Source organism: Falco peregrinus, chromosome 2, assembly GCF_023634155.1.
Source record: "Falco peregrinus isolate bFalPer1 chromosome 2, bFalPer1.pri, whole genome shotgun sequence".
NCBI lineage: Eukaryota > Metazoa > Chordata > Aves > Falconiformes > Falconidae > Falco > Falco peregrinus.
In genome coordinates, this window is record NC_073722.1 from 87,050,515 (window position 1) to 87,073,271 (window position 22,757).

Here is a 22,757-nt window from a genome sequence, read left to right on the forward strand (position 1 = left end):
GTTTCTGTATGTGTTCTTCACTGCATCTGTCCTTTGACTCATTGCTCAAAATTCCTCAGTGGGATGTTTTTCACTTCCTCATACCAGTAGGAAGAAGCACTAGTTCCTGTACAAACTTGTGACGATTACTGTTTGCTCTGATAATTTCTGCTATAAGGATTGCTACGTGGGTGCTGTTATGCTCAGTTTGGTATTAAATTAGGAAGCAAAAGGGACTAGTGTTGCATTTGACTTCCTCATAAATCCTTCTCATGTACACTGATTTAAAGAATCAGTTCAATATTTGAAAGACAACATCATGTCCCTTTGAGGTAATGGAGAGGCTCTGGCAGAAACCAGACCTCACTTTCACATCTTGCCTGAATCCATCACTAAGGCAACCTAGAGAGGAGCTGTCATCTGGAGAACAGATCTCCGTTACCAGTATTCGGTGGAATCAGCCATTTGTGACATGAGTTGTGAGAATTTGCTGAAAGCTGTGTGGTGTTTTAGGGGAGTTCTTTCCATTGGGAGCTTTCTGTCTCTCAGTGGGCAGTCTTTAAACACGTGCTTCCAGATGCACAGTTCCGTAGCTGTTTTGTGCAAGAATAGGTTGTGTCTTCTGATTGCAGTAAGCTGATGTTACAGTAACACTCAGTAGGTTTTTAGAATATATTTCAACTAGAAGATCCTTTGTCTATCTTTTGCTGCTCCCAGAATTCAAAATACGCCTTTATTTTGAAAGGTAACTCTTCTCCCTGGGAGATTTCACATTTATGTGTCGGTGACTCCAGATCATATTTTCTCAACAGACCAAAAGCCTTTTTTCTTAGTGTCAGTCATGCAAACAGAGTCAAGCTTTTTCCTTTTCATCCTTTGCCACCAATAATTAAGAGCATTTCAGAGGTGCGGTCAAGTGGAAAAAAATTCCTTGTGTATGGAATTCTGTAAATAATCTGATGATACGTACAGTGTGCTTCTTTTTACAATTGGCCATGTGGGAGATCCTTTCTAATAAATTAAAATACCTTTTCTATACTAAAAGGTGGCTGTTAATTTGCACATATACTACACACGCATTATTCGCTAATGTATCTTTTGAAATATCCATGCTAACTCTACAGATTTCCTCCTTCCCTAATTTTCTTGACAGTCTCTGGGACAGTAATTTTGGCCATTAACTAGCAGCAGGAGTGTATTTTTCTGATCATCTCTTGTAAAAGGCCAAACAGTCCTACCTGTTTACTCTTACGCATCCTTCAGCACGTGTCTGAGACTTCAGTTTGTTTATCAGTGTATGTTAAGTGCCCTGCTATGGCAGGAGTGTCTGTTTAGGTGCAAAGGTGTTTAAAGCTACAAACAAAAAAGGATTCTTTGGAGTCGTGACCTTAGGTGTACAGAAAAAATTTCTGTTCAACTGTATGTATCCAGATTTTTCAGTGTGCTCTAGAAACTTGTATATGCCAGTAAATGGGATTGAAGATTATTTTCTTTTGCAAATTTTGCCAAAATTGCTTGGAATCACCTGAAGGATTTTGGCCCAGTGACTTTGAGTTGAGCCTGAATACCAAGAGGATGTGCTGCTAAGCAAGCTCATAGAATAAATCGCTGACTTACAGTGTGGGATGGATGTGTTAGAACTCAGGGTCTGCTCCTGTGCAGGACAGCACGCAAGTCACGAGGGGCTGTTTATCCATAAACTAATCCAGTACAGTAAATCTTGTATCTTTCTTAATGTGACAGAGTTTAAATTGTTCAAGAAACTCTTTAACAGTGTTGCCTTCTCATATGCCTGTGAAATGCACGCGTTACAAGCTGACTGGGTCACCATGGTTTGCTTGGTCCATTTCTAAACCAACTCTGTCACTTTAGCTTGTTCTAGTTTTCTTTTATATTGTCAGGCAATTCTCTGCTGTGCTCATTATTGGTGCCCTGGAGGTGGATTTTCTTAGCACACAGGCCAGGGTAAATACCACTTCTGTAAGGTGGGCTATAGAAGGAGGAAGCCAGTAAGAAGTCTGAAAGAGTCCATACAGAACGTGAAAGATGAGAATGGTTATCCCTGATTTTCACTCTGATTTTCAACTGTTGGATATTTCTGTGGCAGTTCCAAGGCTGGAAATCCCAAGCGCAGTGCAGAATTCATGGGAAACAAAGGGATTCATATGCCTGCTGTATTGTTTTTTTAGGTTTTATTTATAAATGCAACCATTGCCTCATTATATAATCACAGCAGGAAATGCCAGTGGATTTTTGCATTTTTCAGGTGAGTTAGAGACTTCAGATTTGGATTTGTATCTTCTCAGTGATAACCCTCACTATTCATATAGTGTTAACAGCACTGAGGTTAACCAGGGTGTGCAGGACCCACCTCGTAAAAGCCATTCTCTTTTGTCTTGATTCTTCTACAGTGTCTGAAACATACACAGCACTTCAGCATAAACAGCTTGCCCTGCCCCTAAAAAGCACCTACTATGTATATACAATATAATGAGATGATAAGTAAATATCAGGGTATAAACAGCATTTTCTCAAGGTCTCTGATACTATAGTTTTGGTGTTCTTTTGGAAAGAGGTTGCTCCTTTTGTTATCTGTCTGTTACTGTGTTTATTTTAATCTATTTACTACTTCAGTTTTCCCTACCTCTGCATAGGTAGATTAATTTTTTTTTTTGTCTTCTGCAAAATACTGTTTTATTTTCTCATCACTGCATGGGTCTTTCTTCTTTCAGTGCATGCTCTTTTCTCTCGCACAGAGATTAACTTTTGCAGTAACCATGCAAAAATAGATCTGATACCACAGTAGAAGCCTTCACTGCATTAAGTGGCATGCGAGTAATTTAGCAAAATCAGGGTTCCTGAAATGGTCTTTTCTTGCAATGTGCATGCTTTTTTCCACTCTTGATATCAATTAATCTGTTTAGCCTGGGGACACAGGTCTTCAGAAGTTGCAGCGATTTTTTCCACCTCAGCTTAAGCCCAAACTGTGGTGGTTTGAGCTCAAAAGAACAGACTGCATTTTCGATGATAAGTGTCAAGGCAAGGCAGTGTGCATCACCTTGGGTTTGCTGAATTATGTGAAACAATGGAACAGACCATTGGGCAGTTACCCTTCTTACTCCAGACCTTGTTTTCCACCTGGTCTAAAACGATCTCCACTAGCGCTTGCTTTAATTACAGGCTCCAAAATACAAAAAAAACCCCAAAATTTAAAGCATGGACGAGTTAGCCTCTGCAGTTGCATTTACATAACTTGAAACAATGGTTGAGTATTAATGGCTCTCTTTATCCCAAAAACACAGCCTTTTCCATAGCATCCACCACTTTCATATATTCCAAATGAGATGGGTAATTAGTGCATTGGAAATGGGGGTTGTTGCGGATATAATTAATGAATTCTGGAGCTCCTGGGACGATGATATTGTCAGCCAGAAGAACCGAGCCCTTCTTCAGCAAGTTGCATTCCTAGAAAGAAGAGAAATTGCTTCATGGTGGCTGTTAAGCAGACATTGGCTTGAATGTAACATGTTTTCATGTTAACCATGTTGTACTCAAGCACCTGCATCCAAAACCCCATTGTTTTGGAGGGAAGAAAAGATGTAAGAGAAGCTGAGTAACTCTCTGATCCTTTGTGGTCATGTTTAATACGCTGGCTTTTTCTGTTAACCCAGTCACTAGAACATGAGAGACGCTGATACTCTGTTGGGTCATTCAGGTTCTGAAATAGCAAATCAAGTGCAGTGGAGGTGTGCAGTTTGCTTCTCAGATTTTTTCCAACTATGTCTACATAACCTTATGGTTTTCTTTTAGCTCTTATGCCTAATGTTTGAAAACTTTTAATATGGGATTAAAATGTTGTAGTAGCTCAAGGTCGTCTGAGAGACTGAATGTACCAGTTTGCTTTGGCTAGTCTTGGTCAAACTCCAAAACCACTAAATGAATAAAAGAGATTTTCTGTGCTTGTTTTCCTTTCATCCTGTACAACTTTCTGCCACTTTGTTCAGAAGCTGACCGTGAAGCAGGGTTTGTGCATGATGAAAATCACTCTGACTAATTTCCACGAGGCATAATTAACTTGCCATATTCACTTCAAGTGCAATGTTCATGCTCAGTAAACCTACCAACCTAACTTTTACTGGTATTTTTGTCTAGTAGAAGTGGCTTATCTGAGTTTACCAGCTGTTTTAAAACAGAAAGTCTGAAGTGAATCAGACTGGTTGTTATCCTGTGGTTACAGAAGGCAGTTGCAGCCAAAACAAGGGGTGGGGTTTGTTGCTTGCAGTATATTAGAGAAGTCCTGTTGAGTGTGCTGTGGAGGCTGTTCAGCTTACTACTTTTGCCTCTGGTGACTGAACACCAGTCAGCACTGTAGAAGGAATTTTAGAGACATGGCAAATATCCTCCAGTCTGTTTCTATGGCGCAGCTTATAGAAGCCAACAAGTGACAACATGCTGTATTTTCCTGGATTATCCTGCTGTATCATCGGGATTTCAGATGCTCTTTGTGTCAGGCTTTTCTAGAAGTGCACGAAAAGGAATGCTGTCTGAGCCACTTTCAATATATATGTAATCTGAGTATTTTTTATTCATATTTCATATTCAGTATTTATATTGCAATACATGCCAGAATTGCATGTTAGATTGTTTGTAACATCTGAGAAAATGTGGGGATCTTTTCTTCATCTTCCTGTCCTTAATTTCACAAAGGTTTTTTTAGGCAAAGCAACTTTGTATCACAGTTGCATCAGACTGATCACTACGATGGAACTAAACTACCTGTTTGTTTTGGCTGTACTGGGAAAGTTAAGCTGCGATAAGGATGCACTAGCTCTTCCCAATGAAAAGAGCTCAGTCATCCTTACACAACCAGTTTAAAAGAAAACATTCTCTGGGTACAAAATAACTGTAGGGAGTGGACATTTTCTTCAGCTACTGCTGCGTAAGTTCAACACCGGCTGTTCATAACCCCAAACAAATTTTCTTTTCAAACTGCTATCTTGAGGACAGGGCTGAAATTAAAAAAACAGAGAGCCTGGATGAGAACATAATGTAGTCCTCAAGCAGGGGTCAGGAAGTAGTTGGCAGGTTCTCAGTGTAAGAGGCAGCCTCAAAAAAAAGTGGACTTATTTGTGAAGAAAATAATTGAAAAATGACACTTCCATACAACCAAGCAGCTATAGAAAATTTTATCAGTCTGCAGTTCCAAAACTAGAAGAGTATCTGTCTGTGCTGTATTGATAGATAGAGATGTTGTCAGTCTGTTATTTAACATCTGAAAATACCTTCCTATTCAGAAGCCATCTAGTAGTTAATTTACCTACCATTGCCTACCGTTGTTACAGCCAAAACTGTTTTGTAATGCTAAAAGTAATGGTTAAAGCAGGTTGGGAAGAAATGAGCATAATTTTTCCACGTTTGGGGCTGGGTATCGAGTTAGACAGCACTCCCCTAGCAAGTGCCTGGCTGGGGCAGTCTGCACTCCTCCAAAGGCTGCTTTGCAGTCAGTTGATTAGGTGGAGTAAAAACTCACAGAAAGACAATACCCAGCTGTGCTACCAAAATACTATGTCATCAAAAGGCTCTGCTGGCACCACAGATGCAGGCAGGAAGAGGGGTCTGAGGAGATTAGAGAGGTGGAGCTGGGATATATAGGTCCTAAGTCTCACCTGCTCCCAGGATCAGGGTGGTTTCAGGTCAAGTGTCCCAGTTAATGACCATGCAGACACTCCTTCAAAGGAGTATAAGACACAGACCATGCACTCCTCCAGCTAGGATTTCTGCTGCAGACCCATTTGTTCAGGATGAGCTATGTAGTGCTGGCACCTATCCCTAACAAAAGCTTGGAATCCCATCCCCCAAACCCTCTTTTCTTGTAGGGTTGTTATTTTGGCTGCCATTCTTCATTTTACAGAGGATAAGGTCCTTCATAAAGAATATAGGCCTCATAGACATCCAGGCATTTGCTACTTTACCTTTAAGACTGGAACTGTGCAAACTGACCTGGAGCAGGATGGTATCTGGTGTGTATCTGTCTTTCCAGTGGTCCAGGAAGACAAAATCCAGAGTATCTACTTCGTATTTTTTCTTCAGCTGGGGGATAATTTCCTCTGAAGGACCTTCTAGGAGTTTTACCTGAAATGCAAATCCATTTGATGAATTGTGAAAAAATAATAGCAGAAAAACTGACTTCTTGTTTCTGTTGAATAATGCCATTCATTACTCGAGACATGGAAATCTCCTGTTGAAAACAGTACTTTTAATTACTTTTTTTTTAGTTACATCTCAGTTGAATCTTCTAGTCCAAGGGATGCAAATAATACAGAGGACAGGTTAGTTTACAATAAAGCTGGAGGCTACAGTATGTAACATTGATATAGCCAGTAAAGAAAGAGGCAGGACAGAGGCTGTTGAGTCTTCCTTGCAGGTTTATTTGCCCAGGTACTGTTAAACTGAAAGGAGCCACTGCACATTGGTTTGTAAGCAAGTGCCATATACTATGAGTGGAGGAAAAAAGTGGTAAGGGAATCTGTCTAGGTTATGACTCATAGCTGATCAGGAGATCAAATCAGATGGGAAAAATACAATTTTAGATGTCACTAGTACTTTAGGTTCTCTTCAAGAAGTTAAGGAACGAATTAGAAGATCTCATGGTGGGATTTATTTCCTCTAGTTTTATCATCTATGTCGAAGTGAGTTGTCTAGTCGAATAGACAGGCACTTGTCAGGCATGAATCCCCTGACCTGCTGTCTGCCTTGGGCTGAGACGGATCATAGACTGAAAATACCAGCATCTCAACCAACTGTACAGAGTCAAGACACCCTCAGATTGCACAAAATTTAGGTATATGTATTGTGACCAGCTAGATCTGAGTAAGTACATCTCATCTGAAGTCCGTTGGCACATTATGCAACTGCTTCTTATGAGCTTTTGTAACAAATTAGACTATGAGTCAGTTTTCTGTTGCTCAGTCCCATTGCTGATTTGAACATTTTAGTTTATATAGAGAAAACCAATATTCTAGTCTAGCTTTTGGGAGGTAACATAGCGAAGTCCTCAGCTGTACTGCTGTGAGAGGTCAGGAACTGTAATTAGACATGGTGCTAGTTTAATTAGTAAGGACTGTGGGTCCTTAAAAATTACAAAATGTCTATGAATAAATGTCAGATGGAAGTCATGGAAAGGCTTCTGATTATCAGGCGAAGAATCCGTGGGGCAGTCTTGCAGTTCAATAATAGCAGCAAATCTAACCAGTTTGCAATAGTGGTTACTAATTTTATGAAAAGGACTGTGTGTGCTGATGTCCTGTCACTGTAAGTGAAATAACTGACTGGAGGCTCCCTCCAGGTCTGTATTATTCTTACAGTCACTATGGGTTTTGAAAGCTCTCAGCAAACGACTTGTCTACTGTACTAACCAGTGAATAGTGAAGATGCCAAACTGGAAGATGAACTCTAAATGCTTTCAAAATGTTAAGGAGATATGGATGCATATGATCGTTTCTGGTCTTGCCCCTCTGAATCTTCATCCTGACTTACATAGCAAAGAACTTAGGAGAACAGCCCTGATTGTTTTGTCATATACACGCACATCTTGACAAGCCTCAAACTCTACCGTGACTCTCAGCTGGGTCTGCATTGTACTTGGACCCCTGACTGATGCTAACAAATCTAGCTCACTTGTGCTGTATATACAAAAGTGCAGATGACTTTGGTCCTCTGCATGGACACTAGTAGCTTTTCCCTGCTATCAAACCTGATGGTTTAACGCTGCATGTTCCCAAACACTTAAGGTGTCAGACTTGCTTGACAAGTAAAAAACAAAATTTAAACCTCTTATTGTTGTTTCTATGGAAAAAGTTCCACTCTGCATATGTTGTTTCTTTCCGCAAACCACAGGCAAATGGTATTTACCTTGTCTTGTACTCCAGCAAACTCAATCATCTGTTTAGCTATAGCAGCAAATTCTGGGTTGAATTCCACAGTGAGAAGACGAGCTCCTGGCTTCAGTAGCCGAGCAATCCTAACTGCTGAGTAGCCACAGTATGTTCCTAGCTCCAGTGCAACTGATGGATTGACCTCTTCCAGTGTCTTGTCTAGAATTAAACCTGAACAAAATGGAAATAGGTTAAATTTTGACAAAATCAATCTGGTTCATACACAGAAGACCAAGTTAGTGACAAGAAACTTAGAAAGTCAATGTACTCAGTTGCTTAGGACATTGAAAAATTAAGTCGAATGTTGATGTCAAATTATATAGTGTATCCTTTGCGAATTGGCTTATCCATGATCAAGTTGATCATGGACATTCTAAATTGCAAAATGCAAACTTTCAACTAAAAAAATCTTAGTTTCACAATACAAACATTTCTGAGTAAGGAAGTGCCTGAATTGACTAAAATATTTATAATGTTACAAGGGAAAGATGCAGTGTTTTTTTCCAAGAGCATATTGCAGAAACTGACTGTATTTGTGAAATATGTAAATCCTGAATTTTGAGTGCTCATATTTGTTGCAAATGTTACATGTAGTAGTCTGATACAAAATTTCTTATCCTAAATACTTGGTTTAAATACTAGAAAAGTCTAGTTATAAAGTTGCAAAATATCTGGATTCACTAGACCGATTTGTGAGATGGAAAACATTAGTCAATTGTTAACAAGAAATTGTTACCAAAAAGAAGTGACAGTGTACAATATTCAGTCTTTCTGAAGAAAATGATTTATTTGTGAGAAAACTGTCTTCTCTTACTTGTATGCCTAGAAACTAGATAACTAATCGGAAAAAGGATCTGAAGGGATTTTACACTGAGCCATGGAATTTTTCAATGTATATATACATTTCATTAGGTTTTATTTTCCTGGGTGTCATTTGTTTTGAATAATGCAGTGATGATGCTTGCATCTTGAGATCATGTGGTCACTCTTGAAATCTTAGGAACTAAAGATGTGTTAACTTTGATGGCTTTTATCTGAGGAAAGGTCATCTTGTCAGAACAAATCTGGAGTTAAATTTTTAAGAATATAATCCCAAAGGATCAAAGTTTACAATTTTAAGAATTCTTAATCAGCCACCACCTACTATTCCGTTGCCCTAAGCACCCCAGGCTCATATGCAAAGGAACTAGTTTCACAAAATGCATCCATGACAGATAAGCATTTCAGTTACAGTGCTTACAGTTGTATTTCATTAGCTTTGTTAATCCCAGATGAAGAAGATTTCCCCTGCAACTTCCATCAAGAGGTACTTTTGTGTCTAATTCATAAGGGAACATGTTAACATTTTGCCATTACAGCTTTTTGAAAAGATTGTCCCTTTCCTGCAGCTAGGAAAAAAATGTTTTGTCCACCTATTTTCCTTTAGGAGGCAAGAACAAGATAATTTACTTCATAAGTAGCAACAATTGTCTAATAGCTGCTTTTGCGTATTACATGGTTAGGATTTCTCCCTTCAACAGTATATATATAACTTATGCTTGCATACACAAAATTCATATAGTTTAAAATACTTTTTTTTCCCAATTTACTATCTTTCAGTTAAGGATCTGAAAGTGCTTAACATAGTGAATTATGCCTTAAGGCCACCCTGTATAGGAACGGACGTATAACATAGCCCTAGGTTTTCCCCATGAATTGTCATCCTCTGCTTACACACTTGCAACATAAACAACATACAAACCCAGGCTTGGTCCTACGACTTCCTGAATTACTCACTGGACACCCCTCCTCAAAGACATCTGCACAAGCATGCATTACTGTTTACAGAACCATTCTGCTGACTACACAGCTGATGTGGAATTTGGTTTATGTTTTTTTTCCAGCATATGGAAGTCACTGTGTGAATACAATAAGATGTCCTGTACTGTGCTAGTCTTGAAGGATCTTTCAAGTGCTGATCCCTGCTGCAATTACCTTTCTCATCACCCACATTCATGGCCCATTCTTTCTGGGAGCAGTACTTATCTATAGTGTCCAGCACACTACAGGGATCTCCTCGGACTGCATTCTGCAGCACAAAATTTAAAATCCTCTGTTCTTTGCTCTGATTCATGATGAAATTGGTTATTTTCTCCCGGATTATTTCATTCCAGATAAGGGCAGCAGTGCCGTTCTTCCTGATGAGCACCAGAAAGAGCAGCAAAATGAAAAGCAGAATGAAGACGAACAAAAGGACTGAAAAGCTCTCCAGCATCTGGAAGGAAAGAGAAAAACAGCCCAGGGTTAAGGTGGCACGGGAGAGAGCTATCCGTTTTGTAAATATTGAGCTGAAAAACACACAACCAACAATACAGAACAGGAACACACAAAGTTTAATTATGATATTGTCCAGAGTAGCTGAAAATTACTCTCTATCACTTGGTAATGGATGGTACTCTGTGGCACTCCCTTTAGAAGCCAATTTTACAGGCAGTCAACAAGTAGCTTTATTTAACGCTCTGGTCCCTTCCCCCACACAGCTACTCAGTCCTGGCTCCAAGTATGCCACTGCACAAGGAGCATCTCGGCATCAAATCTGTTCTATTTTTCAAAGGATTTAAACTAGGGTCTGCACGTGATCCCACTCTCCTAATTTTTGAACACTGGGAAACTTCTAAGCTGACCTTGCTAAGAAAATAGGAACATCTCACCCTTCAATTCTGAGCACAGTTTCAGCAGAAACTGGGCACCGTTAGGTAACATTCTGCTTCAAATCAGTCTGCATGTCTTGAGTTACTACCTTGCATACGGACTTCTTTGCTAGCACCTGTCCTTCTTGCATGCTCTGCAGAGAAGCTGAGCACAATGTTTCAGTAGGACTTGACCTGCCTCCTTCCTTTCAGGGCCTGCAGTGGAAGTACCCAGGTGGGATGGTTTACATAAAACCTTTGACATGAGCCATCAATCTGATACTTTTGTGAATAAAAGATGTGTTTCCTTTTATAAAGTGCGGATGTTTTCTCGCTGTTTATAAAAACATAAAGCTGAATCCCTGAATCAGAGAAGAGCTCAGGCTCATGACATTGACGAGATTTAACAAAAGGGCACATTGTGCTTTTCTGATGGGCCAGCTCAAATTATCTGATGGGATTGTGCCTATTCTCCCCCTGACATTCAGTGTCATAGCCGCACGTGCCTATGTGTGTGCAGCATGGGTGGCATGTGTTTCTGTTTTGTGAGTTTAGAGCATCTGAACATAAAGCTCAGCAGATGAGATGCATGTCACCCTGTGCAGCTCAAGCAATAAATCCCATCAAAGCCATTTACTCTGATGGATTTCAGACAACCCAGTATACAGGAAGGTTTGTGCATTTATTTCCATGCAGGAGTCACAGCACAAAAGACCTGATAAAGGAAGCATTCTTAAAATTAAGCAATTGGCACTCTCCTAAAGGCTAAATCAAAGAAAGGGTTGTGGTTTGCCTGAGGATTCTCTCTGCATGTGAAGCTCCTGCTGAACAACCCAAAACACACCTAATTTATGATGATGTAGCTTATAACACCTCCACTTTTCCACCTCTGCTTCCCACAAGGGAGGGGCTGACAGTTGCACACTGGGAGGAAAGCACAGGTTGGAATGTGTTCCAGTTAGTATTAGGATGAATGAATGCCAAGTTAATTTGTTCTTTAAATCTAATTAGCCATTTGAATACAGGTCTAAAGGATTCGGAACCAATTTCTTAACCTCAGCAGGCTGGATTGAGTTGCACTGTTTTTTAATCTGTTGTTTTTAAAGAACATGACACAACTGTTCCTAGTCTCTGATTCTTTCTAAAAAGTCTCTTTCTCTTCCAGCTTCCTAAAAATGGTGAACAGCTTCCACTTGCACTTGTATTAATGTTCACCTACCTGGAGTTCAGCAAAACCACTGCTCCAACAGGAGCTACATCATCCTCAAAAATTTTGCTGAAGTTGCCCAAGACCAGAGGTAAAGACCCTATATGATTAACCCAATATTCCCCCAGATTTCTTCCTAACTCTTCTTGCTTCCCTTTTTTGTTTTGCCCAAAATTGTCCCAGGAAAATCCTGAATTTTATGGGTGGTCAGACCTCTGTTTTGTAGTGGGACTTGGCACATACACATTACACATGGGGAAAATCTATCCCATTGCTTTAAAATTTGAATCATCAAGCAAAACACATTCTGAGTTCAGAAGATGACTGAGTTCCCATGGAGATACACTCAACCTACAGTACAGCTGATTGTTTGCTCACCCATCCACTTATCTTAGTTGCACAGCAAGTACAATCTATTTGGAGCAGGTAAAAGTATATTACTTTTAAGTAGTCACCAATGTTAATACTTACCTTCAAGGTTTTTCTTACAAAGTCGACCTGAAACATTTCCTTTTTGGGCTCACCAGCATTATTAGCACATTAAAATGTTGCCTCTTGGACTTTCTTAATTTTGTTTCCTAGCTAATAAGAACCTACTTCTTTACCTCAACAGGATCATGAGGGCATGGATGTAAATTTTTCTTTTTTCCTTCTATGCACTGATAACTCTACTGACCGGGCCCAACTGTCCTGCACCTTGCAGGTGGGACTCTTGCTCTTTCTAGTTCTTCTACATGAAGATGTTCCACATTATCTGTCTATTGAGAACTTGGACTGGACTATGAAAATATCATTACTTTAACACAAAAATACCTCTCTAGCTTCACTTGGCTTGTCTTCGCCTAGCTTTCATGGCTTAGTTGATTGTATGGTCATTGTTGATGGATTTGGATTACTAATATAGTTGAGAGAGAAAAATTCTGAACTGCAATGAATGGATGGAGCCCAGAAACCATTTACCAGCACCAGCAGGTATCTAACCTGCCTGCCTCTGTGAGCCCTGCATATCAGCGATTCACTTGGTGGCAGTCCAACCATATGCAGGTCCCTCTAGAACTGAAGACTGTTGGCATTCAGAATTATTTCAGACAACCACCAGACATAATCCTCTGGTTACAGTCGATACTTTAGCATCCTCTGAGTACAACTTGCCACAGCCTGTTGCTTTGTGCTATGAGATTCTGCCAGTGTGTTTGAGGCTGCCCTTCAAAGATCTGTCAGACAGCTAGGATGATAGCTGCAGGATGAACTAGGTGGTATATTTTTTGAGGAACAGCTTTCCTCCTTCATTGCTTAGTATAGATATGAAACCATTTGGTGAGGTTTCTCTAAACAGAGGGAGGTAGTATCTGTAGGTTAGCTCACCCACAGTTCCTGTCCTGCAGGAATGCTGAGACCTCTTTTTCAGACAGGGAACAGACTTTGAAGACTTCTTTTTATACCATAACAAAAAGAACCTGCTTGACAGAAAAATACTGTCCTTCCATTTTCATATTGCTACCCAAGCATGGAAGGGTATGTCAGCAAACCAGATTTCCATTGTCTTATTTTCTTACACTGCTACAGGCTTCATACACCAAAATTACAAGACACCACATGCTCAAAAGCCCATGTATTAAAGAAGGACAGCTTCTTCGTCAGCAGCCTGTGAAATGCAAGTTTCTTAATGCATCTCTGTTACCCAGAACAGAGAAAACCACTCAACTTGGATTAGACCTGCTGATTTTTAGTAACTTCAGCTGATCTCAAACAAAAAAATACTTTACCCTCATCCTAACATGGAAGCAGTATTCTTTTAAAGATTTTGTTGTTTTAAAAGAGTGCACTTTATGCAGAGGGTTTGAGATGTACATGCCCTACCTTTTCAAAGGCATAGATTGTATTTAGGCTTCTGCAACCCACCACAGGTACTGCATGTAACATCCCGATAGCAAGATGCAACTAGCTTGACAAAAAGGTGTAAATTGGGATATGATTCTGAAGCACACACCTGTAGCCTTCTGCCTCATCTAGCCGTTCCTTATACAAAAGCATGAGCAGACTGACAGCCCTTTAGTGTGTCTGGAAGGACAACAACTGATAGTTTTGCTGGGCCATCTGGGAAACACATTTTGGATCTTCAGCTATGAAACCTTATCCTCTCTGAAGGTAAAATACTGACCTTGTGTGTCTTTTTGGATCTAGACTGGTGAGTGGCTGTTAGCAGTGGTTTGCACTTCTTTTCTGACATACTTGTCAAGAAGACAAAAAAAGCTGTAATTTTAAGCTCAAACGTGTGATTTTGGGATGGTCTTAGATCCAAAACTTAAGCAAGGAAGCAATTCAGCTTGGCTGTTTCTATGATCAAGTGCTTAGAAGGATCCATTTCCTACAGTGCCTCAATTAGTTAGATCTTTGCACTTCTGAGTCCCACATGAATGCTACCATGTGTAACAGCAGAGCCCACCTGCCTTAGATGGTCCTTAGATGTTGCTCACAAGCAGCAGCAACCTATACAGTATGTGCTGCTTTTTTCCACTCCTAGACAAGTTCATTTGGTTTTGCTGTATCGAGGAATGTTTTTGAACTATTGGGGTATCATCATCATGATGATTATTATTATTGTATAATACCCTAGTGTCTTCATAAACTGGCAGTATGGATTGTTCTTAGTAGAGCTCCTTTAGGAGGCAATTATCTTAAAAACCACTTCCTAGAGAAAGTAACTTCTAAAAGGAGCAAAACAGACATATCTTGGGTTCATTTTCTTTTTTTTTTTTTTAAGTTTTTCTAAGTTTGTTCTTAATTTCTGTTGTCTTAGATGTGAAAAGAAATTTAGTGATCACAGAGGCTGTAAAAGCAGTCTGCCATGAGCAAGATGCACTGGTGGTGGTAATGCACCCAGAGGGAAAAAATAACTGTACCAAAATAGGTAATTGCTTTCATATTCTTAGCTGGAAAATATCTGATATGAAAATTAAGTGCATAATTCAAGCAATTTAAAAACACCACTACCTAAGAGACAGTCATGACAGCTTTAGAAAATGCAACTGTAATTTTAGCTTTAATGTGGATTCATGAGATTCATTAAATATGCAATAAAACTGAACTTGCACATGGTCAAGTTTCCCATAACCACTTACTACAAAGCAGTTGCTCTTATTATTTAATGCTTGTACTGGGTTCCAAATACACAGGTTAGCACTGCAACCTCTTCTGTGCATTAGAAACACCATGGTAAAGCAAGCTTTCTCTTTGAAAGCTAAAATTTGAAGTGGAAAATAGTAGGCAAAAGTAAAAATTGAGCAAGGGAATAAATAGAAAACTGGAGGGATGACATTATGGAAAGGAATGAATAACACATATCCCTAAATCTTTTTTTGAGAAGACAAAGTTTAAAAGAAAACATATTAAAATTTCATGCCCAAACCTGTCAAGCTACTGACAAGTCTTTCTAAAGCTCTGGGTTATTTTCTTATGCATCTAATCTTACTCATTTTGGCAGGTTTCATAAGACCAAATCATAACTTGGTAATGCAGTTCAGCAGTTTTTCCCTGATGCAACCCATAATCAAACAATCAGCATTTGGATGGGATTACCTCTGTTTCATTTTACATAAATCTAAAAAGACACTTCCAAAGAGAGAAGCAAACACAAATTGTGGGAACCTGCTGCCCCAACTTACCTGCCATTGAAGATAAAATACCCAAGTCATTCTAATGACTATAAAAGAAACCTCAAGGGACTGGCTCAGACTGGGGGATCTATTATTATAGCAATAGTTGTTAAGTTAGAGGAGTCACTATGCCCTTACTACTATATGATCTGCAGTTCTTCTAAAAACATAAAAACACCCATGTGATGGAGCACAGAACAGTATATCCTAGTCTTTATTCCTGTACAGGTAACTCCAGCCATTTCACCAAGGGTTCCAATAAGGATCTTTCAGTAATGCTATTTATCAGTCCTTCTGGTACTTTTTTCCAAGTAATGTGAAAAAATAATTGGTCTTGGAATTCCCTGAAGTGAAAAAATAAGGATTAGTACAATTGGTAACATCAATTTTTAAGGTAACTCCAAGTAACCGGATGAATTCAGAGACTCTTCTCAGTGTTTCGTGAAAACTGTATGAAGTTTTCATAACACTGTTAGAGGAAGGTGTATGGGGATTTGATCTGAACTATTGATTGCTACTATTTCTCCCTCAGATTACAAAACAACCTCCCTCTGATAAAAACTGATATTTACTGAGAAAAATAATCACCATGTTGAAAGCAAGCACTTTAAATGCTCTGAGTTTTAATAAGGACGTATGTCTTAGTGAATTTCACGCTTCGTGGATTAAAAAATTATCAGATTTGATTATTTAACTATTCTGAAACTTACTTCATTACATTATGAGTAATTAACAAGACCCCATTTCCTACAGATGCAAAAATAAGAGATGACAGGTATTAAAACACTTGAGAGTTTGAAAACTGTTGGATAGAACATTTTTCTAATCAAGGTGAATCCTTATTAGTCTTAGTACAGAGCCCCTCATTACAATTTTAGCTTGCATAGACTGGTAATTTCTTTGCTTTGTACTGAAAATGAAGACTTAAACATAATCACAAAAAAACCCCTCTTCTTCAAAGATGACATGTACATTACAGTGGTATTCTCCAGAACTAGAATGAGAGTAAACTTTGTGATCTTGAGTCAGGGGACTTAGGTTTGAGTCTCATTTTGGCAATATTTTTCTGATCTGATCTTGGGTGAGCTGTCTTACCTACATCTTTGTTGCCGCAAGAGTAAGTTAAAGTTACTGCTAATTCTGTAACTTTCAAAGAGGTGTAAAGCTGAATTAATCTTTGTCAGAAAAGTTCCTGTTATGGCTATATGGATAACACCTGAGGAAAGCCAAAGCGATTTCACCTGCCATTAACTGAAGAGATCAAATTTGGGATGCCAAGACAGCAAACACCTGTGTGACATTATTATTGAGTTTATGAAGAACAGGGAAAATGTGGAGGCAAACAGTGCTTCAAACACTTTCCTTAAGTGATTTCAGCCTGCTGACAATTCAGGCCTCTAAGGAAAGATGGTGTTACATCCAATCTTGCTATAATTTTTCATGCATTTAATCTAACTGCCAAGTACTGGTTGGTTGTTTAAGAGTTTATTACGAGTCTCCAAGCATCCAGACAGTACTTTAGCATTCTGATGCTAAAGGGTTTATAATCTAATTTAGACTTTATTAGCTCACATAACCTGGTGAATGGGGAATGCTCAAAAAATTTTTACCATTCACCCTTTTTTTCACAAAAGAATCTTTCTATTGGTCCGATGGTATAGAGGATAATAGAAATGGTCGACAATAGTAGAGTGCCTGGGGACAAGGGGGCCTAACTCATTGCTGTGACACTACTGTTAACTCTGCAGAAAGATGGATGTTATAATGCAAACAATTTTCTGGAGATTTCATTTCTACATGTATTTTAACGTCTGTTGCTCTGCACTAAGCCAGAGGAGATCTGTGCTGTGCCAGGACTGGGAGTGGAGTTCCTGACACTTTGTGCTATGCTGTCTTGAATGAGGCAATCTCCGTTTTGTAGCATTTTGCTTTTCTTGATCCTTTCCCAGAGCAAGAAAGGCAGAGTATTTTGGTGAGAAAGTCTAAAATAACTTCTGCCAAACATATTGTATCGTGTTGCTGTAGGCAACACAATTCAACAGCTTCATATTTCAGTACTTTTAAAGGTCAAAAAAAATTGTTTAACTCCTATTCTTTCATTATTGTTTATGTATTTTCAAATGAGTGCAACACTGTGAAGAATAATCGGCATATTGCCCAATGTGAATAACTCTTATTTCAATGGAAACTTGGTTTGAGAGTTTGACATTTAGATTTTCCACTGACATCATGAAAACAAGCTGAACAAACTTTATATATTTTTTCACTAAGTATATCTTGCATGAAATCTAAATTTCCCTCTTCCTAGGTTTTTTCAAATTACAATTTAGCTTCACTACCATGACTACAAAAATTCTGACTTCTATAAATGCAAAGTTCTGATGATTCTCCACCCTTCACCTTTGTCTTAGCTTTTTCCCTCTCCTCAGGTTAAAAGGAAACAAATACTGGTTTCTTCTCACTGACTGAAAGGAAAAGAACAGTAGAGTGTCTATTGTCTACTCCTGAAGCCCCTGAAGCTTCATAAGAGTGTTTAAATCCATTCTTCCCTGATAGATTTTAATTTGGATAATTGCTACCCATTTCAAACTCCCTTCACAGTAGCCATTGCCGAAGTATTCAGTACTATCACCCAAAGGAAAAGGTTTATATAATGGTTATGTGCCCCATAAAGAAGAGCAAGGTTTAGAATAAACTGGCCACACAGAGAGGCCTCATCTCCATCCAACAAGCAGGACAGTGTGGATCTGTGGTGTTCTGATCCAGGCTAGCCTAGTGAACACACCGCATGATTAAAGCCAGAGTCTGAGGTGCAAGAATTCTTCAAGGATAAGAAATGCACTTTACTAGGCCTTGAGCAAAACCAGCTTTTCAGGAATAAGGTCCTTTCAGATGCCCCTAGGAATCATTTATTTCTGATAGTCCTTATTCCCACTCCAGAATTCTAGATGCATTGGTACTATATGTACTAGTGTTTGGGGCCAGTGGTTGGTGTAGCTCAGCTGAACTGTACAAATCCCACCTGGGAGGCAGTGAACTGCTAAAAGTAGAAAGTGCTCTGCTCTATCAGCATACTAGGAGCTGGTCTGTAAAAAGTTTTCTCAGCTGAGATTTTCAGGTTCCCCAGTGGTAAAATAAGCTCCTATTGAGTTATTTTTGTCCAAATGGAGGTGGGGAGAAAGGAATGGAAGAGGAAAGATCAAAATGGCTAGTTGTCCTCAGCATAATCACCTGTGACAAGACCTATTTCACATTCTCTATAAATCACAAAGATCAAGGGTTGAATCTTCAGTGTCCCAAATCCCCACTGTGGGCTCTTGCCTTGCTTCCAAGGCTACAAGCTAATCTGCTGTAAATCTGTCTCTCTCCCAGCACAGCTTTCTGCTCTCCACAAGCTGCTTTTCAGGCCAGGGGGAGTGCACAACTGAAACAGTAGTGAGGACACTCACTGAAGGATCCGAAAAAGTAGGAAGGAAATTACTCCTGAAATGACAGCTTATTTCTATGGAAATTAACAGGTCTAACAGGTTAGGCAGGCAAGCTGGGATCCACCACAGCACAGCAGGTAACTAAAGTGCTGTGTGGGAAGAGTCAGCCTAACTAAGACAGCACAAGGCATGAGACCTTGGTCTCAAATTCTGAGTGAATGCCCTCCCCAGAAAAGTAGCCAGAGTGGGCATAAAGTGTCTCTTACTTTAGATAAAAATTGCTTTCTGAGAAACCTCTCCTGAGAAAGTTTTAGCAAAACTGGTATGGATGGCCTCACAATTAAGATCTGGTTTCAATGACTGCTGCCAAAATTATGTTTTTTCAGAAAATTCCCAGTCAGTTCTAATTCCAGTGATCCTGAAGGAATGCTGAAAGACAACAGTGTGAGACTGGCAGAGATAAACCTGATACCAGCTGCAGGCTACTAAGAAATACTGCTAAATTTGAGTGACAAGTAAATTGTGTGCAGTGTTAATGTGGTTAAACTTTTCCACTAATGCAAAGTAAAGCTGTAAATGAGGAAAATTTTCTTTTGCATTTAAATACTGTAATGCTGTGCAAATGCATGAGATTCTGAACCTCTGAGGGCTTTATTAGAGGAGTCCATATGTTACTGAAATCCAGGAATAAGACTCCTTAATACCAATGTAGTATTAAGAAGCAGACATTATTTATTGCGGCACCGGATGCACAGGGAATCGTTCCACCTAACGTGCATATCTATTTCGTGGGTGCCGTTTTATGTCACATAGCTATACATGTTCATTACATTTCTTGGAAATATTTGCATATGTATGAGCCTTCCTGGGACCTCCATTAATGTCTTTTCATGCCAGGGCAGTTATGCCTCCAGGAGGTCGTCCCGACGATCTGGTGGTCCCTTATCTCCTCTTCACTCCTCTTCAACCTGTAGTTTGCCCCATGACTCCACCTAGGTTCTTGCACATATCCCTTACTTAGCACTCCTTCACAAACCCCAGAACTAGCTCGGCCTGCTTTTTCTGCTGCAGACCCTCTCTTAGCATTATCTATTGTTTCCCGGGACTGACTCCCTTGATTAGAAATCCTCTCAGTCATCAGTTGTGATGACTTGAGATGGTGAGTACTTGAGCATTAAAACGACTTGAGAGGGTGGGTCAGCTTGACCTAAACTTTTCGCGTTTTTGTTTAAATCAGAATTTGGTAACTGGGGAGTTTAGTAAACGCAGAGCTGAGTAAGCAGAAAAAAGTAAGCTTAGGTGCAGAGATGAAGTAAAGGATGTTTATGGAGATAATTTGTGTGAAATGTAGTTGACAGTATTGGTAAATATGAGTTTGTTTTTAAAGGACAGAAGGTAAAGAATATCATTAAAGGGCGTCAGAAAGATACTCTATAAGCAGCAACAGGGCAAGCAAGCAAAAGTACTAGCTTTTTGTCTGCTCTTCACAGACATTTTGCTGTAGCAGAACTCCCTCTTGAGAATAAAAACCCCCATAAAATGAAGCTGCAGCAACATTTATGAAAGCAGCTATTCAATCAAATATGACTGAACTGAAGCTTGACTTGCATTCAGCTTTTTCTTGAATACAAATGAGTACCGAATTCCAGCATAGTTATAGCCATAAATTAAATTTTCAATTTAGTCAGGGTTATCTCCTCTTACTTATATCAACTGTCAAGGTTTACAATACAGTACAAATGCATTACACACAAATATGTCCTACTCTTCCTCTGTGAAAGCTATTGCTGCCCACCGACTGGCTTCCTGACAATGAGTACCAGTCAGAATGTGGAAAACACTGCTTCTTTCATTTCACCACTGTTTAAAATAGTGACATTATCTAAGATAACAAATCATGTCAAGTCGGAGAAATAAGAAAATATAAATATGTACCTTTCTCAGTAGAGCAGAAGCTGTTCCCTCCGATCTTTTCCTGTGCTGCTCTGCTGTGGATTTTATAGAATAAGAGTCCAAGAGCCTGCAGTATTCAGTCACATTCGATCACATCACAGGAATAGCTTATCAGTTGTGTTACACAGACTCTAAAAGGAGCGGTGTCCTTTTCCCCAACTCGTCCTTTCACAGATTTCTGCACTCCTTAAAGGTGCTCACTGTTCTAATAACCGTAGAGAAAGCTATTCATCTGTCCCTTAATGACATTGTTCTTGTTACTTAGTTACAGCACAGTGAATGCTGACAAAGTCAGGTATGAGCCAAATCTGTGCTCAGTGTAAATGCACTCTGTTCAATCAAGCAACTCCAGGAATGAATTTGGCCCAAGGGATTTAGTTCTTTTTTCAGCTCAGGCGTGGCATGCTACAGCCGGTGCAGAATTCGTAGAAACAAGACCTAGGCGTGTGGGTTAAATATAGAGTGCTGTTGGAGGGAGGGGAGGTATGTACAGCAACTTGCTTAAAGGCAACTACATTAGGAGTTGTGATCAATACATTGTAAATAGTACATTTGAATTTCTATAGCTTCTAGTAGGAAAAATATTCTGCTACAAACAGCTCTAAGATAAAAGAAGAGGCTTAGAAACCTTGTTTTTGGCTTGACTGTCTATATTGTTTCCTTCCAGGTGGAAACAATATAATCAAGCTGCGATTAAATTGCACCATAAAAGAAAATAATTAGAGAACCCAAAAACTAAACACAATGTGGGAGTAGTTCGCTGCTGTATTCTCACTACAAAACTCAGACCTAGAAAGCAAGTATTTAAAGCTCTAGCCTAGAAACTTTTAAAAGGTTTAAAGAAGGGGTTTGTATGAAATGTGACAGAAACAGGAGTGGAAGATCTGAAAACAGGCTTTGTCACATGACGGGGGAGGTCCTTGGAAGAATTAGGTTCTACCTGAGAGCATGACAAGAGAAGAATTAAAAAATTTTAAGTGGATGAATTGTATAAAGAATTGTGGGGAAAAGAGGTAGGTGAAGATTGAAGTAGTTTTAGTAACTCTAAACAAAACATAACTAAAACCCTGCAACATAGCACAGTACCCAATGTTAATACAAAATAACTTTAAAGTATCCCTTACATGTATAGCAGAGCTTTAGCTCAACAAATATTTTTTTATAATCCAGACATCAAGCAGAACAGAGAATGAAATAAGCAATACTGCACTCCAGCTTCACTGACAGTAATTTCCTGTCTGGTGAAAAGCTGGTTGTGAAAGCATGACAGGTTGTGTCTCCACAATTCCTGATGCCACCCGCAGTTAAAATTAATTGAGAATTTCGTTTACTGCTGGGCTGTGGAGAAAAGAACTTAAACCAGTAAAACTTATACTATACACTGACCTGGTTCTGTAAGCATACAGCTGTTCTTTGGAGATGTCTTTGCAGTTAACTATAGCTAGTTGTGAACTGGCCACGTTCACGTAAATTAATGTGAATTAATGCCAAGACTTACCAGGTTGAGCAGTGTCCTTTGACAACACTTCTAAAGGACTTCTAACTTTGAGCTGAATCATATTTTTCAGGCTAGAAGCATGGGAGGAGCAAACTTGCTTCCGCCTGCCCACAACTGTTTACTTGTATGATAAAGGCCATGCCTACAAAGTAACCCTTTCTGCTATCTAGATACTTCATTACATAAGTAAAAATGGTAAATGGCAACAACTGCAAATTAGGAAAAGCCAGAGTTTCAGTTAGTTAAACTCCCCAAACTGCGTGATCATATCCGTAAGTTACTTCCAAGTTAGCAGAAAGTTTAAATCTTGTAAAACGTTATTATGGGATAATTTTTTTCTCTAAGTTTCTTTGGTAGGCTGTTAGACATTGGCTTATGCCTTTCTTTAATTTACTTTTTTGCGCAAGACAGGGCCTATACACATATGGGTATT

At 39.3% G+C, this 22,757-nt stretch overlaps 1 protein-coding gene across 5 annotated transcripts; it reads right to left on the reverse strand.

Moving 5' to 3' along the window:
• Positions 1-2,154: 2,154 nt before the first annotated feature.
• Positions 2,155-22,439, reverse strand: COMT (catechol-O-methyltransferase). 5 transcript variants are annotated; one of them, XM_005233289.4, is made up of 6 exons: positions 22,325-22,431; positions 20,809-20,893; positions 9,888-10,167; positions 7,891-8,084; positions 5,980-6,111; positions 2,155-3,444 (listed from the first exon to the last, which is right to left on the reverse strand). In XM_005233289.4, exons 3-6 carry the CDS (start codon positions 10,165-10,167, stop codon positions 3,265-3,267), a joined length of 786 nt encoding a protein of 261 aa, XP_005233346.1. In that variant the 5' UTR covers positions 20,809-20,893; positions 22,325-22,431; the 3' UTR covers positions 2,155-3,264. The 5 variants fall into 5 exon arrangements, with proteins under 5 accessions (XP_005233346.1, XP_013151275.1, XP_013151276.1 ...); XM_013295821.3 differs by having other exon boundaries at positions 20,809-20,861; positions 22,325-22,427; XM_013295822.3 differs by having other exon boundaries at positions 20,809-20,861; positions 22,213-22,335.
• Between the last annotated feature and the right edge of the window lie 318 nt (positions 22,440-22,757).

Bases quoted from the DNA above. Each gene is read 5' to 3' on its own strand.
- COMT (XM_013295821.3), bottom strand. From the start codon at position 22,385: ATGATTCAGCTCAAAGTTAGAAGTCCTTTAGAAGTGTTGTCAAAGGAC. The intron at 20,862-22,324 runs GTAAGTCTTGGC...TAAAATCCACAG, and splicing joins AAAGGACACTGCTCAACCTG to CAGAGCAGCACAGGAAAAGA. The intron at 6,112-7,890 runs GTAAATACCATT...TTTGCATTTCAG, and splicing joins TTGCTGGAGTACAAGACAAG to GTAAAACTCCTAGAAGGTCC.